Source organism: Euprymna scolopes, chromosome 3, assembly GCF_053919585.1.
Source record: "Euprymna scolopes isolate OS-2025 chromosome 3, ASM5391958v1, whole genome shotgun sequence".
NCBI lineage: Eukaryota > Metazoa > Mollusca > Cephalopoda > Sepiida > Sepiolidae > Euprymna > Euprymna scolopes.
Genome location: NC_136484.1, coordinates 90,447 through 105,955, shown reverse-complemented (window position 1 = coordinate 105,955; position 15,509 = coordinate 90,447). Strand labels below are relative to the sequence as shown.

The window sequence follows — 15,509 nt, the reverse complement described above, 5'->3', positions numbered from 1 at the left end:
ATTTGATATGTAGGAATTTTTTTTTTTTTTTACAAGGTGATCACCACTTATCAAGGCCCGGAAGCCACTCAGGGATAAGGGTCATTGCATGTACAGTACATTAGTGTGGGGGTTTAATAAAAATGTCTACTTAAGGGGGCGGTTCATCAGGAATTTGTTTACGTTGGACTTGAAGACATCCAGGTTGTAGTCAGGTGGGAAGCAAGCAGACGGAACAGAGTTCCACAGGCGTGCAGTTCTAAGAAAGAAGCTTTGTTCATGGAATCTATGTTTTGATTTAGGCACAGATAAAGAGTAGGGAAAATTTTTTACAGTGGTTTCAGCTAGACGGGTGTTTTTCATAAAAGATTTGCTAGGGGGGACTAGAGATTGGAGCTCAGACGAGCACCTGCAATGGAAATAACGATAAAACAAAGACAGGCTCGCAACGTCTCTTCTATGGGAGAGAGGTTGCAGGGAAGAGAAAAGGGCATCCCCATTAAGCCACAAAGTCTATTTTGTACTCTGTCAAGGCATGATAGGCTGTTTTTAGCAGCTTCTGCCCAGATATGGCAGCAGTATTCCATCCTTGTGCGTACTTGGCTTTTATATAGACAGAGAATTGCATCAGTAGTGAGATATCTTCTGGAGTGGGAGAAGGATCCCACCATCTTTCCAGCGACCTTGGCAACAGACTTGATGTACGTGTTCCATTTCAGATCAGGAGTAAAGGTCAAGCCCAGAAGCTTGTCAAAACATGGAGCTTCTCCTAGACGAGAGCCATCCATTTCAATTGATGCCAGATGAGGATCAGAGCGTTAATGATGTAAAGATAGGAGCTTGGTTTTAGATGCGTTAAAGGTAACCAGCCACATCTTCCCCCATTGAACCACATGCTCGAGATCAGAGGAGAGAGAATCAGAGAAAGCTTTGTCATTTACAGCCTTTGATGTGTTGCCGTAGATGGTCGTGTCATCAGCATAGATGTCAACGAATGATTTAAATATGTGTTTAGGGAGATTATTGATGTAGATTAGGAAAAGAGTTGGGCCCAGGATGGACCCCTGAGGGACTCCAGCATTAATACTGTGGGCCTCTGATTTCTGACCATCAACCACTACTCTTATGAGCCTATTGGAGAGAAATGATTTAATGATTGAGAAAACATTACCAGTGATACCGTAGCTGGAAATCTGGTAAAGTAGGCCTTTATGCCATACCTTGTCAAAGGCCTTTGATATGTCAAGAGCAATTGCCCTAGAAAGGAAGCCTTTGTCAAGAGATTCACTAATCCTATGAGATATAACCATTAGCACATCTGCGGTAGATCTTGCAGAACAGAAACCATATTGCATGTCACTAGGAAGGTTATTTTTGCTGAGGTGGTTGACTATTTCTCTATTTAATATGGATTCCAGCAACTTACTCATGACACACAGGAGACTTACTGGTCTGTACTGAGAGGGAGATGACTTTTCACCTACTGATGAGGTTTTCCAGGGTGTTAGAAAGCACTTCTCCTTAAGGCAACGCTTAAACAGTTTCGTAAGTATGGGAGCAAGTTCAGGTTGAAGCTTTTTTAGCACTATAATTAGGATGCCATCAGGGCCAGTTGCTTTACTGGAATCTAGGTTCTTGATTAGCTTGGCGACCTCATGCACAGATATGGCATCAAATATCAGGCGACACCGATAATTAACTGGTTCAAACACTTGATACGTATGAATTGAAAATCAATCTCTAACCGGCGGTGGCAAATTGGTATATAAACACAGCAAGCCTAGGGGTAATCTTCCCTTTTCTATTTGCTGAGGTTGAAACGTGAAGCTGACAGACCGCCAGTCGCAAGATGAATGAGGTTACGTAAAGCAGTAGAGAAGTTTCTGGATGAGAGGCCAAACGTGTCGAATCCTGTATCAACAGAAGAAGTGAGCCGTGTCCAACTCCTACAACGACTATGATAACAAACTTTGAAAATCAGACGTTCGCAATGTTCTGACACTCAACTGAAATATATATTTATGTAACAAGTAATTAGTGTTTTATTTTGCTTTTATAATACACTTAGACTTTTTTTACTTATAACAAGTCATCTGTCTTTTTTCTTCTTATGACATTATCAGTCTGATTGGAGTGACTTGCTGGAGAATATCCGACTTCATTTTCACCGTGTGTCAACTTGGATCCAAGACAACGTGGACAAGGATGCACTTGCTGGCATCACCCATATGGCAAGCCATAATCCAGAATGGCCAACCCCCTTCCCAGCAGGGACAGCTGGCCGAATGGGAAGAAACATCATACCACTTTTACTTTCTGGAGTATTTTATTATTTAGAAGATGTGCTAGACCTATTTTTAGAAAAAAATGCGTGCAGTATACAGAGTAAAAAAACAATGGCTGACTTCAAAAAGGGTTAAAAGGTAGTTATCTAACTGTTTTCGCTTAATCTGAAGAGTTAATAAATGCTTTCTTTTAGTCATTATCTGTAGGTTATTGCGTTAAACAAGTATCTGCAGGTTATTGCGTTAAACCAACACTAATCGCCATTAACCAACAGTGCTGACAATAACAGACAGTGGTTTCCACTAGCTGCCACTGGAAAACAATGCCCAACAGCGGAAGCCAGATTATTTCATTTGGGTCACGGCCAATGGTGTCTGCTATTTTCCAGGGATGGCAGTGGCCACCAACAACAACCATAGTTTAATTTGTTTTTGAGGGGGGAGGGTCCTTTAGCAATTCTGTTCTAGATCTGTCATGTTTCCACCAGGCAAAGCTGGTTAACAGGTTCTGCTAGTTATTTTAATTGCAATTCCTCAAAGCAGACAACAAATTTACATATACATTTTAAACTTTTTTTTTAAAATGAAAAAAAATCATCTACCCTCTATCTTTATCTTGCCACTGTGTAATTCCATATTAATTTATTATAATAGATTAGGTTTTCAAAAAATACACAGTACATAAGAAGTTTTAAGTGACAGTCTTCCGGAGGTTAAGGAGTCTGGTGATACATGATTAGAATTACTAATTATTTGAGCTTTTGTTCAATCATAGCTAATGAAATGAGAACAAACTACCCCCAAGAAACAACTGGTGAATTAATTAAACTAATGCAGAAAAACATGTTAAACTGGCACCTGATGTAATTTGTGAAAGATTTTTGTTCAAGAGGCAAAAGAGAGGGAGAATATATAAGTGACTCTGTAGCCAAATTAGGGAAAATGTTCAAACACTGCAAATATTCCAAAGCAAATAATAATATTTATTGGATCAATCAAATTTTTATATTCAGAAAATTGTGTGCACAATTTTTGTGTGATTATATTTCTTGTCTTTAAATAACACATTATATATATATTTCCCTCAAACCTCTGGCCTTGATGGAAGGAAGACTAAAACTTGCTGTTATAGTTTCAAAAGATCTGAAATAACAGCAAGGGGAAACTCGATTCCAAATATTTCTCATATATCATATTTCTCCTCTTTTGGAAATAAGGTACGGTTATGAATATCTCCAGTTTCAAATAATCTTTATACACGGAGAAATTTACTTTATGTATGCAAACCAAAGAGGGGAGATATAACATATGAAAAATATTTGGAATCAAGTCTCCCCTTATTGGTATTTCAGATCATTTGAAACCATAGCAGCAAGTTTTAGTCTCCTTTCCAAGGCCAGAGGTTTTGGGGAAATATCAAATATTTTGTAATTCATATGCAAAACTAGGAAAAAATGACTATGATTAAAACATTTTATGGCCGTAAAAAGTTTAAAAAATGGGCTCTGGATGATCCCCTTAATATGCGAGCTTAAAGGCTAATGTCACATAGCCCACTAACCAATTCAGGTCATTACCTTTCCAATGAGCCTTCATTTGTTAAATTCTGATCAATAAGGCTTTATGAAGATTGTAATACTATTCTATGGTTAAAATTTTATGATAATTGGTAAAAAAGAACATATATTTTCAAACCAATAAAATAGGCCCAAATTTGCCTACATTTGTATATATAGTGTCCTGGTAAACCAGCTTTAGTTTTGCTGCTTTGGGATGAATTTTGCTTAGGTTTTTTTTGCTTGGTTGTCTTCCCTGTGGCCTTGTGAAGCCACTAATATATATATATATATATATATATATATATATATATATATTTTTATACTCAAACGGAACATTCGAACATTGACCCGCGAAATGGAAAAAATGGATTGTAAGAGAAACAAACAATAATTATCCATGCTGTTCAATGAAACATGCATATATATAAATATATTTATATATCTTTTCTTTTTTACTCTTATTCGCTCAAACAAACCACATTGCCACTTTTTGATAAAATTTAACCTAATTTAGCACCAGAACATTATATTTATTAATGAATTTTATATTATGTTAGAAGATTTTGTTTCTTCACTTACTGGTCCTAGAATCCTCATCTCACATCTAACAGAAGAAAAGTAATAGCAACTTCTGCATTTGGACATCTAAAAGAAAAGTAAGAATGTACAGATACCTTTGAATAATAGATCTTATACATGTTATTTTTTAAAAAAATTTTTGTATATTGTTTAGCTTTTTTATTATTACTTATTTAATGATTATAGAAATAATTATAGTAGTAGACTTACCTCACAAATTCTGCTTTTTTCTCAATATGTTTCCGTGGCGAAAAATTTACATTTATAATTCCAACATGATTTGGCTGTAACAAAATAAAATATATATCTCTGTTGGCATTTTGTATTTTTATCAAAGAAAAAGAATTAAGGAAAAGGAATAAGTGTCTAACCATAGGGACCTAGATTTGCTTACCTATTATGAAGTATACAAGATCAGAAACATGCCAATATGTCTAACAATGAAAACGTAATTTTTTTTGGTGTAGAACCTGAAGAATTAGCTTCTAAGTGTAGGCACTTACATCTGTTTCCCTGTCATGAATATATAAGATTAGAAACATGCCAATAAGTCTAACAATGAAAAACTAAATAATTCTTTTAGCGCAGAGTCTGAAGAATAAGTCTCTAACCATAGGAACTTACATCTGTTTGCCTATCATGAAGTATATAAGATTAGAAACATGCCAATGAATCTTACAAGGAAAACATAAGTGTCTGAAAAATAAGCCTCTAACTGTAGAGACTTACATTTGTTTACTTATCATGAAGTATATAAGACATGATTTGGTTGTAAAAAATAAAATATACATTATTGATATACGTATTTGTAGCAAAGAAAGGGAATTAAATCAATAACAAAGATAATAGTTTAATAATTAAACATACAATCTTTTAACTGATGCTTGTAAATATTTGGGTTGAACGTTTTTATAATTGATAAATTTAACAAAGAAATTTGCATAAAAGTTTCAAATATTGTTGAAATATTAAACAATAATCAAGAAAAACACACACACACATCCAGAGCTTATCATGTGTTGTTTTATCATAAGATGATGATGAAGGTGATTGGCTTTCACTAACCACTGGACACAAAAACATTGAGTGTTGAATCCAGTCATTTTGGTAAAGGTTTTTATGCTTTAAATTTTATATATCTCGAAATATTTATTCATGGTTTTTGATTTGGTTGTTTTGTTTTATAGTATATCAAACCTTCTTAGATTATTTAATGTTGAATCTATTCATTTTGGTAGAAGTTTTTATGTTTCAAGTTCTTTATATCTTCAAATATTTATTCAGTGTTCAGTTTGGTGGTTTTGTAAGTGAAAATCTTTGTTTTGGCTTTACATAATATGTAAAGCCAAAACAATAATTTATTATTTGACACTGATAGACTGTGACTCTAGCCATTAGCATGTAATAATAAATTTTTGTTTTGGCTTTACATAATATGATTGAATTTTGCAAAGGCAATGTAAAAATTAACAGTACACTCTTCCTTTCACTAAATTGAAGCCTTACAACTGAGTGCACTCATGCATAAATATGCAAATCTCTCACCTTTTCTTCATGCATAGCCAAATGATGTTCAGCCAATAATCGAATTCCTAGACGTGATGTCAGCGTTTTGTCAAGAAATATTTTGATTAATGAATCATCCTGAAAATAAAACACAAAATATTAAACAGTCTTAAAAGCCAGTAAAATGAACATTAACATGATGATGATGACCTATGCAAATTGTGCTGCAAACCAGCTGTGACTGTCGCCCAGTGTGCTATCAGGTGTTTTTTGTGGAAAATGTTATTCAAATAGTAAATTTGTTAATAAATTGCAAAACTAGATAAAATTCAAAATATATAATTTGGATTCATCGAACTACTGTTCTCATCTTCAGTGTCATTTTTACGTTTTGGTCGATGTAACCTCCAACCTTCTTCAGGTGTATCTTGTTGAACTCAGGAATGTTTCTGTCGAACTTGGGAATTTGGACGAAATTTCGAGTGGAACTCTTTATTTACTTCACGGGGGTAGCATGCTCTTGTTCCATCAGCCATGACTGGATAGAGGTCCTAAGTAATTCACAATTTTATTTTTTGGTCGCCCACACTGAAGATTAAAGCTTCAACCTTCAGGAGAAGGTCACTTTTTACGACTGATTTTTCGAAGTACTCTAACCACTGCACCACGGGTCTGATGAATCCAAATAATATGAACATCAAACAATCTCGCCGAATCAACACAGCACAATACAAAATGCAACTGCCTCCAAATGGCAAAATGGCTAGAGTCACAGTCTATCAGTGTCAAGTACAACTGAGTGCCAAAATGAATTATATCCATAGCAACCCTGCTCCAGGTTTTCAGGAGGTCAAGGCTACCTAGCTTCGAATGCACCGGGGCTGGATCTATGGACTGGCATTCTTTACAATCCTCAACTACTAACCGCACTTCAGTTTCAGTTATTAGTGGGTTAGCTAACTTAACAAAGTACCATGTTCTTTACACACTGGATGTCTACTAGACCAATGAAGTGTCTGCATCTGAGACATGTGTTCGTGTTCTGCGGCCACAGCACACAAGTTTTCTGGGTTTTGTCGCTTTATGGATCTTATTTAACCACCGCTGTGGTACTCAAGTAAGTTCGTCAGCTCTGTTATCGTGAGTCTTAACGAGCCCTACATCGATTGATAGTGCATATTCCAAGGCCAAATCTCTGAGCCTGGAGTGGCAATGTCTAATTAACATTTCAGCGGCTGCTTTGGTGTGCACTCTTGTCTGTCCGGACAAGGTGTCTATTATCCATTGATATACACAGGCAGAGTCCGTTCATAGATGTATAGTTTTGGCTTTCCACTGTAATGCAAGGTTGACGCTTCACAGCACAACATCAAGTTCAGCTAAATTTATGTGTTTGTCTTCATGCACTGGTCGGAGCCATCTTGCGTCCTCTGCCACGGAACCATTGCTTTCCACAAACATGCCTGTAGCAATGGAACTAGCGTTCACCCACACTGTAACATCTTCTCCACAGATACACCAGTCACCTTTCACTGGATTGTCCTGGGCTGCTCATAAACAAATGTCTTTGATCATCCGTGCTAGAATAAGGTCTCGCACTTCGTCATCTCATCCAGTTGTCATTTGTTTTACAAATGCTGTGGCAACACGTAACCCGCCACACACCAGGAAATGACTAGTCAGTTTCCGGCACACTGAAAATACAATTCGGTCAGTAAGTTTATCGGGCACTGCTGGAAGGTCGCTTCAAAGCCACCATAACAATTTTCCGTGCTCCTCCTTCACACGTAATCCCAATATGCATGAGCCCAGGCTCAGCTGTTCTGGCATCTTGCTTTCCAGACAAACTTCTTCAAATGTTCCTACACAGGTTGCAGAACACACACTTTCATTCACAAAAATGTCATGAATATACAAAGATCTAGCCACGTTTATAGTCTTATTCTGGCTGAGGACAGTATTAACAATGGCCCATATTATTAAGGGGATAACGTTAAGCCCAAATGCGAGGCGGGTAAGACAATATCACTGTCCCTTGATCTCTACTATTTGGAACAACCACAGAGATCCAGCACTGCAACGTTTGGTCCCTGTTGTCGCCATTCCCTCAATTTTAGTAAGTAAACATCCACGTTGGCCATATAAACATCCACACTCATTTAGCTTCCGATAAGCTATAACAGGCCACACTTTTTGTTTGTTCTCCTGTACAACAGCCATGAGGGAGATTAGACCTTTTGGAGGGCCAAGTCCATCCTCAGGATATGGCAGCAGCCAACCATTATCGATCCACATCTGCAGTTCACAATCATATTCCTCCTGACTTGGTATTGGGCTGGATACTCTGCAAGTCTGTTTCTCAACATAAATGGATGGTCACCAGCCCATTTCCACAATGTGGTTCACTTCTGAGTGTTCTGTTCATACTCTGCAGAGAAGTCAGGCTTGGTAATGGTGATAGCAGCAAAATTGGTCTTGCTGAAATGTGGAAAATTCACCTCACCTGCACTAGACACAGCTACTCCTCCCAGTCGCTTGATTGCGTCCAGCCCAAGCAATAAATCAAATTCCAGTAAGTATTCATCCACAACTAAGACTTCTATGCTAATGCTCCGCATTACACCAAGATTCACTTGGACCATTTCTATTCCACAGCAGCTAAATGTGCTTCCATCTATTATGAGCACTGGAGGGTCACTTTCCTCGTCCATTCCTTGCAACACGACTTGCAGACCAGTGATTGTGTGTATCCAGTATTTACTAGAGCTGTATGCAGTAGTCCATTGATAGAAATAACTGGCAATGCACCATTTACACCAGTTTGGGGGATGAGATTGGTCCTGAATTCTCGTCCCCTTGCTCATTTCCCAAACAAAATCAAGCAATGTGCCCTTGCCACTGACATCGGTAACACGTGATAGCTTTTCAACACTTGAAACCAACATTTCTTCTCATCGCACTATCCAGCAGGCAATCGTTTGCTCTATGATTGAGTCCATTATACTTGTAACACTGCCATGAAGTGTTTGTCTCCTTAAGTGTAATTTGTGTCGACCAAGCAGCTAATGCATCTTGTTCTGGAACTCCCATGCAGTTCTTTAAAATGGTGCGAGCATGAGCCAGCACGTGTGATAGATCTAGGTTTTCCATCTGGGAGGATGCTCGTAACAAGTCTTCCACATGCTCCAGCAATCCAGCAATGAATGCATATTGCAGACATCGATCCGATACGCCACCGAACAGGACCACAAGCCTGCATAGTTCTGCCAAAAATATGTTGACTGTTTCACCTGGTTGGAGGCGGCGTGCTGCAAATTGCTTCCATGCACCGAAAGGATTCGAAACAAATGCTGTGTACTGTGTTTTCTTTATGCACTCAAAATCTGCCCGCTTTTCCTCACTTAATTGCTGGTACATGGCATATGACAAGCGCATCGGAATGACGCACTCGATGCGCTTGACCCTACTCAGCTGACATTAGTTCAGCTTTCTCCAACCACTCCACTATTGACTGTCTTGACTGTCCGGATTCACTGTCATCAAATACAGGTATGAGCTTTGGATTGAAGGCCATGATGGCTGAAATAGCTCGTCTCTTCACTAAGGAAGAGAGAGTGCCAAAAAAAAAAAAATATATATCACAAGTGACGGCATGGTCCTGAACAAATTCCTCCAAGCAATCCCAAACAATGCCACCAAACTGACACACCATGTCACCAACAATATTGTTGAATTGACACACATGTTCCCAAGAAACATAGACACAACACGCCACTGAACAATATTGTTGAATTGATATGCCATGTTCAACAGCAACACCGAACAATCTTGACGAATCGACACATCACAATACAAAATGCAGTAACACGAGACACGTTATCAGAGCAATGTATTTCAACCGCCCCTGAATGATTTAGCAGCTTGTTTTTTATAACCGTTGGATGAAAATAAATCATCACTTTGGGGTAAGATGGATGTAGTTCATTAGTAGACTTGATCTGCAATCGAAAGGTCCCAGGTTCGCTTTTCACCGCAGGTAGGTCCAGCTCATATGTTTGTGCGCTTCTGTGCATGCTTGGCACAGAAAAGTGCATAAATGTGTATAAATCGAGTGACACATTTTCTTATAAAACTAGAAATTTATTTTAATACTAGCTGTACCCAGCCACGCGTTGCTGTGGCTCAGTTTGTTAAAATGGAACACATTCCTCAAGAAAAATTGCATTTTGTTCGTTTATTTGCTTTTATTATTTTCTGCAATTTTTTTAATCAATAAAAGTTGTTATTTTTTTTCCCCAAAAAGATTAATTTTTTACCATAAATTGTTAGGTGAAAGTTTGTTTTTTTTCAGGAAAACTTGCACTTTTTTTTTTTAAAGAAATTTGGCAGTAAACGTTTCTCTTTGAAAACGGAATTTTTATTATAAAAAGAACAGATGAATGCTTTACATGAACACTGTAAATAGTTAGGTGACAGTAGAGAAAAGTTTGATTCTTTTTTTCAAGAGAATGTACAAATTATTTTTTTTTTTTAACAGATGTTCAGAAAATAAACAGAAAAATACTTCCATCATCAATTATGCAAAAAAATAAATAAAATGTTCATTTAATGTTTCAACATTATGCTTATAAATTATGATAAAACTTGCTGAGTATGCGCTGTTTTACGGTTGTTGTAAAAATGGAACGCAAACTTAAATTTTGCTCCGTTTTAATCTTTCTTAATTTTTTAATTGTGCCCCCCCCAAACGAATATAATCAAAACAGTAACATTCAACAATTGTAATTTATGTATATAAAACACAAAATATTTAAAAAAAGAAAAAATAGTTAATAACGAAAGGGAAATAATTCCATTTTTAAACGAAAAAGTCAGTTTGGTATATCTTTTTGTTATTTTTTACATAAGTTACCATTCACATTGGAAATGTCAACATTTATAGGTTATCAGGTACGTTTACAACAAATAAACACTCCAATCTACCCATGTTAAGAACAGCTTTCGGAATAGACACCCCTAACCTTGCCAGCATACCCGAAAAGCTATAAAAGTTGATGTGTCAAATGTGAACGATGAGTTGGACATAATGTAAAAATGTACCAAATTTAAAAGGGAACGAAATTCAAATTTCCGTTCAATTTTTACAACAACCGTAAAGCAGAGCATTCTATGCCAATTTTACCTAATTTACTGTATTAATGCTATTTTTTTTAAGCAAAAAAAAAAAAAATTTGGGTTTGTCATAAATTCCCAAACTCATTTCACCCTAAATAATTTAGGTGACTGAAATAGGAATCTAATTGAATCTTTAATTTCCTGAATAGTATGTGAGAAATTCATTTTTCTTCGAGTTATATCGAATTCATTAATACAGACTTTAGGGGCTTTTTTCGTAATGTTCCTGTAAAAATTATTTTTTATTGTTACAAATTACGATGCTTTATTTATATAAAAAAAGCAAAAATAAATTCTTGCGTTTTTTATTTACTACTGAAGACCATAACTTTAGTAAAGGTATTTTTTTGTTTAAACAAAATAAAATATTTTTACTAAGAGTTAAGTATAATTAGTTCATTATATTCTGCGATCATTATTTGATAAATACTGAAATTTTCATTAAAATTGGTTAATTTCCTGATTTTTGGTGAATTTTTAAGTAAAGGGAGGGGTCAAAATGTTTATACACTTTGCGCGTCAGCATTCATTTTGTCTGTATCTACCATTTTTCGATGAATATTTGATAGGAAAGCGACCACGTGTGGTTAATTTATCTGTTTTTTCAGAGAGGGTATTTTTTTATTTTTTGCAAGAAACAAATCATAAACTTAAACTTTTTATAATAAAAGTTAAATTGAAATATACTGCAAATTAAACATCACAATAATGGTGCAACATATTTTGAAATTGAAAAAATAAAAAAACAAAAAATTTTGTTTTAGCATGTTAAAAGTATTTAGGTTGGTAGATAATTAAATTCTACTGTATTGGTATAATAATTTTTTTTTTTTTTTTTGCTGTTGTTTCTTGCTTTTTACAATTTTCGACTAAATAATCGTATTTTAAATTAAACTTCGGAGGTTGGAATGCCCCCCCCCACCTAAAATGTACTTCGAAAAATCGATTTTATAGCGAGATTTAAGAATGGTTAGCCGAAAAAAAAAGGTGAAAAACAAAACAAATAATCAATAAATAATTGTTACCAAAGGCAATAAATGCTACTTTTTTTTACTTACATGAATGAGTTTATTTTATGTTTTCAAGTATTTTCAAGTGCTTTTCTTTATTTTTTAATCTAAAATTGCGGGTGTGTGGGTGCCAAATATCTCTAGATTTTCTAGAATTCCCCGCTAGATTGCAAACAAAATCTCCAGATCTAGCAGGAAAACCGCTAAATTGGAAACACTGGTCACGTGACAGGAAGCGGTAATAAATAATTGTCCCTAAATAAAAAAAATGGCCTATCGGTACAAAGAAAACCACCTATTTACTATAGGAAAATTAAGTATAATGTTATAATTACAAAGAAATATATAAAAACACACATGGGTATAGTAAACATATTATACCAAAACGTGGAAGCCATCCGTCCAGTGGTTCTTTAGACTATTAATTGCGAACGAACCAAGAGTTACATTTTTATATATATAGATCGAAGAAGCCTTTTAAAAACTCGAAACATTGAATTAGCATGCAACCAGTTCATTCTTGACCAAGTCAAGAGTTCAACTGTTTTAACTAAAAAGAGTCCAAGTTTCATGCAGGTAGTCCCTGATGTAAGATGTATTATTTTTATTCAAATGACTTTTTAGAATATCTACGGCAATTTGAAGTTAACCTGGAAATCTTCATTTTTGTCCAAAAACACCTTAAAACATCATTTTCGAGAATTAAAGTTAGGTGTTTAGGTGTTATCAGTGTTAAGAATTGTCAGGTGCACTTCTTGTTAAAATGATTTTAGGTACATACAACCTTAATATTTAACATAACAAAAATACCATCTCCTGTGTCTTACTTTTGCTTGCCATGGAGAGTATTTGGGGTTGTCTGTGTCATCAGGATGTTTTCAAAACAGCCGTTGCGTCCTGGGCATAGCAACCAGCTACCCGGGTGTTAAGTACAATAAAACAATAGGCACATCCTCTTTAGATAAAAGGAGTTAAAATGACTTGGACCTTTGGTGCTGAAATTGAATGCTGTATGTAAAGCGGAAATTTATTTTAATAGTGAAGAAGCATTTTAAAAACTCCAAATGTTGAGCTGGCATGCATCTAGTCCATTCTTGATAAAATCAAGAGTCCAACTTTTTAAACCATGAAAGAGTCCAAGTTCCAACTCCCCATGAACAGTTTTTGAGAACTGAATTTAGATTTAACTTTGCCAAGAGTCAATTAAATTAAAATTCAAAACAAATATTTATAAATACACATAATATAAAAGTTAAAATAATATTAAAACTATTGTAACCTAAAAAAAAGACCCAACCATTAGACAAAGCTTTAACCATTTGGCAAAGTTGTCTCCTTTTAATTATTTGACAAAGTTGTCTCCCTTCATTAGTTCAATTAATCGTTTCAATAAGATTATCAAAAATAAATTTTAAAAAATGAGAATTATTTATAAATAAATGCAAGAAAAATTATTAATAAAATAAAAAAAATTAAATAGTATAAACTAGCAAAAATAAAATGAATAAATAAATTGATTATCAACCAATTAAGTAAAAATAATATAATTTATATATCTATGAAAATGAGAATGTGTGTGTGTATGTGTGTGTCTGAGGACACTTCTTAACCTATATATTAAACAAATTTTTTATCTACAAACTTGAAATTTTGTATATAGGGCATTCAGACAGGTGGAAAACTTTTTAATCCATTTTCATCCAGAAAAAAGGACTGCTAATGGGTCAAAACTGAAAAATTGATATGTGGGAGTGATCGGATTTTTATCTGTTTGTCAACTGTTTTACGGATATGTATGTGTGGGTGGCTGTGAAACATGACAGGTTCTTTATGTTAAGAATAATCTGGTTAGAAAAAATTTGTAAAGATTGTGTCAAGATGCTCTAATGGTTATAATACTTGACTCACTGTTTTAACCATTTTGGTTCTGATTTCAGCTCAAGTATTATTCTTTACTTACAAGAAGTGAACAGTTTAGAAAAACATAATAGCAAAAATAACATGTCTTTCTTTCTGTTTTTTTTCCTTTATTTTTTTAAAGGAATTTGATGTTACATTTTAAACCAAACAATGCCAGGTGCATCTGCTAGTAATATTCAGCAAACTTATTACTAAACTAGAAAAAATTCTCATTAAAAAAATCAGATCAATATCTTTATGCATTAAAAAAATATGAAGTTAAAGAAATTCATCAAGTTTCTAAACGTTTCTCATATATTTACCTGGAAATTTTCACATTTGTCAAAAAAAAAACAAAAAAAACAAACACTTTAGAGCATCAGTTTTGAGCTTGATGAATTAGCTTATGAATTAGCTTGTGCACTTTTTGTATGAAGCATTATTATTCTATTAACCTCAAATGCATCATTTAACACGGGTCGGTAACTTTTTGGAGCATGGTTGATACAATAAATATAAGGACTTTGTTTATAAATGGTAAACATTTAACTCTAATCTATAAAAAAATATTATAATGATGCAATATTATTCAGTATTTGATCAAAATAAATTAGTTGTTATGTGAGTAACCCTCATTTATTTTTTTATTGCTTCTTCATTTCAAACAAGGCACAGTGCCATTCGGATATAGGAAGCTACTATTTGGGACATAATTTACTGGGATGATGTGTTGGGAGTTGAGCAGCAAGATGTCTCTTTACACAGTACAGTCATGAAAGCAGGGACTCTAGATGGAATTCCAAAGTTTAGCAATTTGAGGGAAGAAACTAGGCTTTCTGCCATCTAGGGATCTCTACTGTGTAGGGGTAGGATTTTTTTGCTTGTCGGGTTTGTCAGGAGTACTTACGTTGAGGAGGATACAAGGGCTTAGAGGTCATTAAAATACTTGTAAAATAGGCGCAGAGATGCAACATTTTGTCGATTTCGATATGGATCAGAAAATTTTAAAAAAAGATTATATCTAACACCTTTGTTGTTCACTTAAAATTGAAATTTATTCACTAGTATTATTGTTCTTGCATATAGCTGGTAGTACACTAACCCAGACTGATACAATAAATAACAGGATATACAATAATTATAAGAAATTTGAAGTGAAGCCTTTCATTGGATTTCTATAATTTATACAAAGCGGAAGTTTCATGGGAATACAAAATTCACAAACAGTTCTCAGTCGCATGTTTATCACAGTCAAAGGAGATGATGACCCTAGGGTTTTGCAGTTATTACAGAGATGTCAACGTCCTCCTACATACAGCACCTGGTATTCTTGCATTGTATATTGCAACAATTTACATTACTTAATTTTTTAGATGAGGATTGCATTATTTGAATTCTTCAGATTACTGTTCTTATCTTAAATGTTATTTTCACAAGGACTCTTGGTGTAGTAGATAGAGTACTTGGTAAAATTTCAGTTTTAAAAAGTTACACTTCCAGAGGTTGGAGATTAAATC

General features: G+C 34.8%; 1 protein-coding gene across 2 annotated transcripts in view; it reads right to left on the bottom strand.

Annotated features, from left to right (window-relative positions):
* LOC145252663 (branched-chain alpha-ketoacid dehydrogenase kinase-like) overlaps positions 1–15,509 on the bottom strand; it is a 145,674-nt gene that overhangs the window by 51,810 nt on the left and 78,355 nt on the right. For both annotated transcript variants that reach the window (XM_080112439.1, XM_080112450.1), the window contains exons 7-8: positions 5,948–6,046; positions 4,613–4,686 (exon numbers count right to left, since the gene is read on the bottom strand). In XM_080112439.1, the coding sequence (XP_079968565.1) occupies positions 4,613–4,686; positions 5,948–6,046 (173 nt within the window). The remainder of the gene's footprint in view (positions 1–4,612; positions 4,687–5,947; positions 6,047–15,509) is intronic.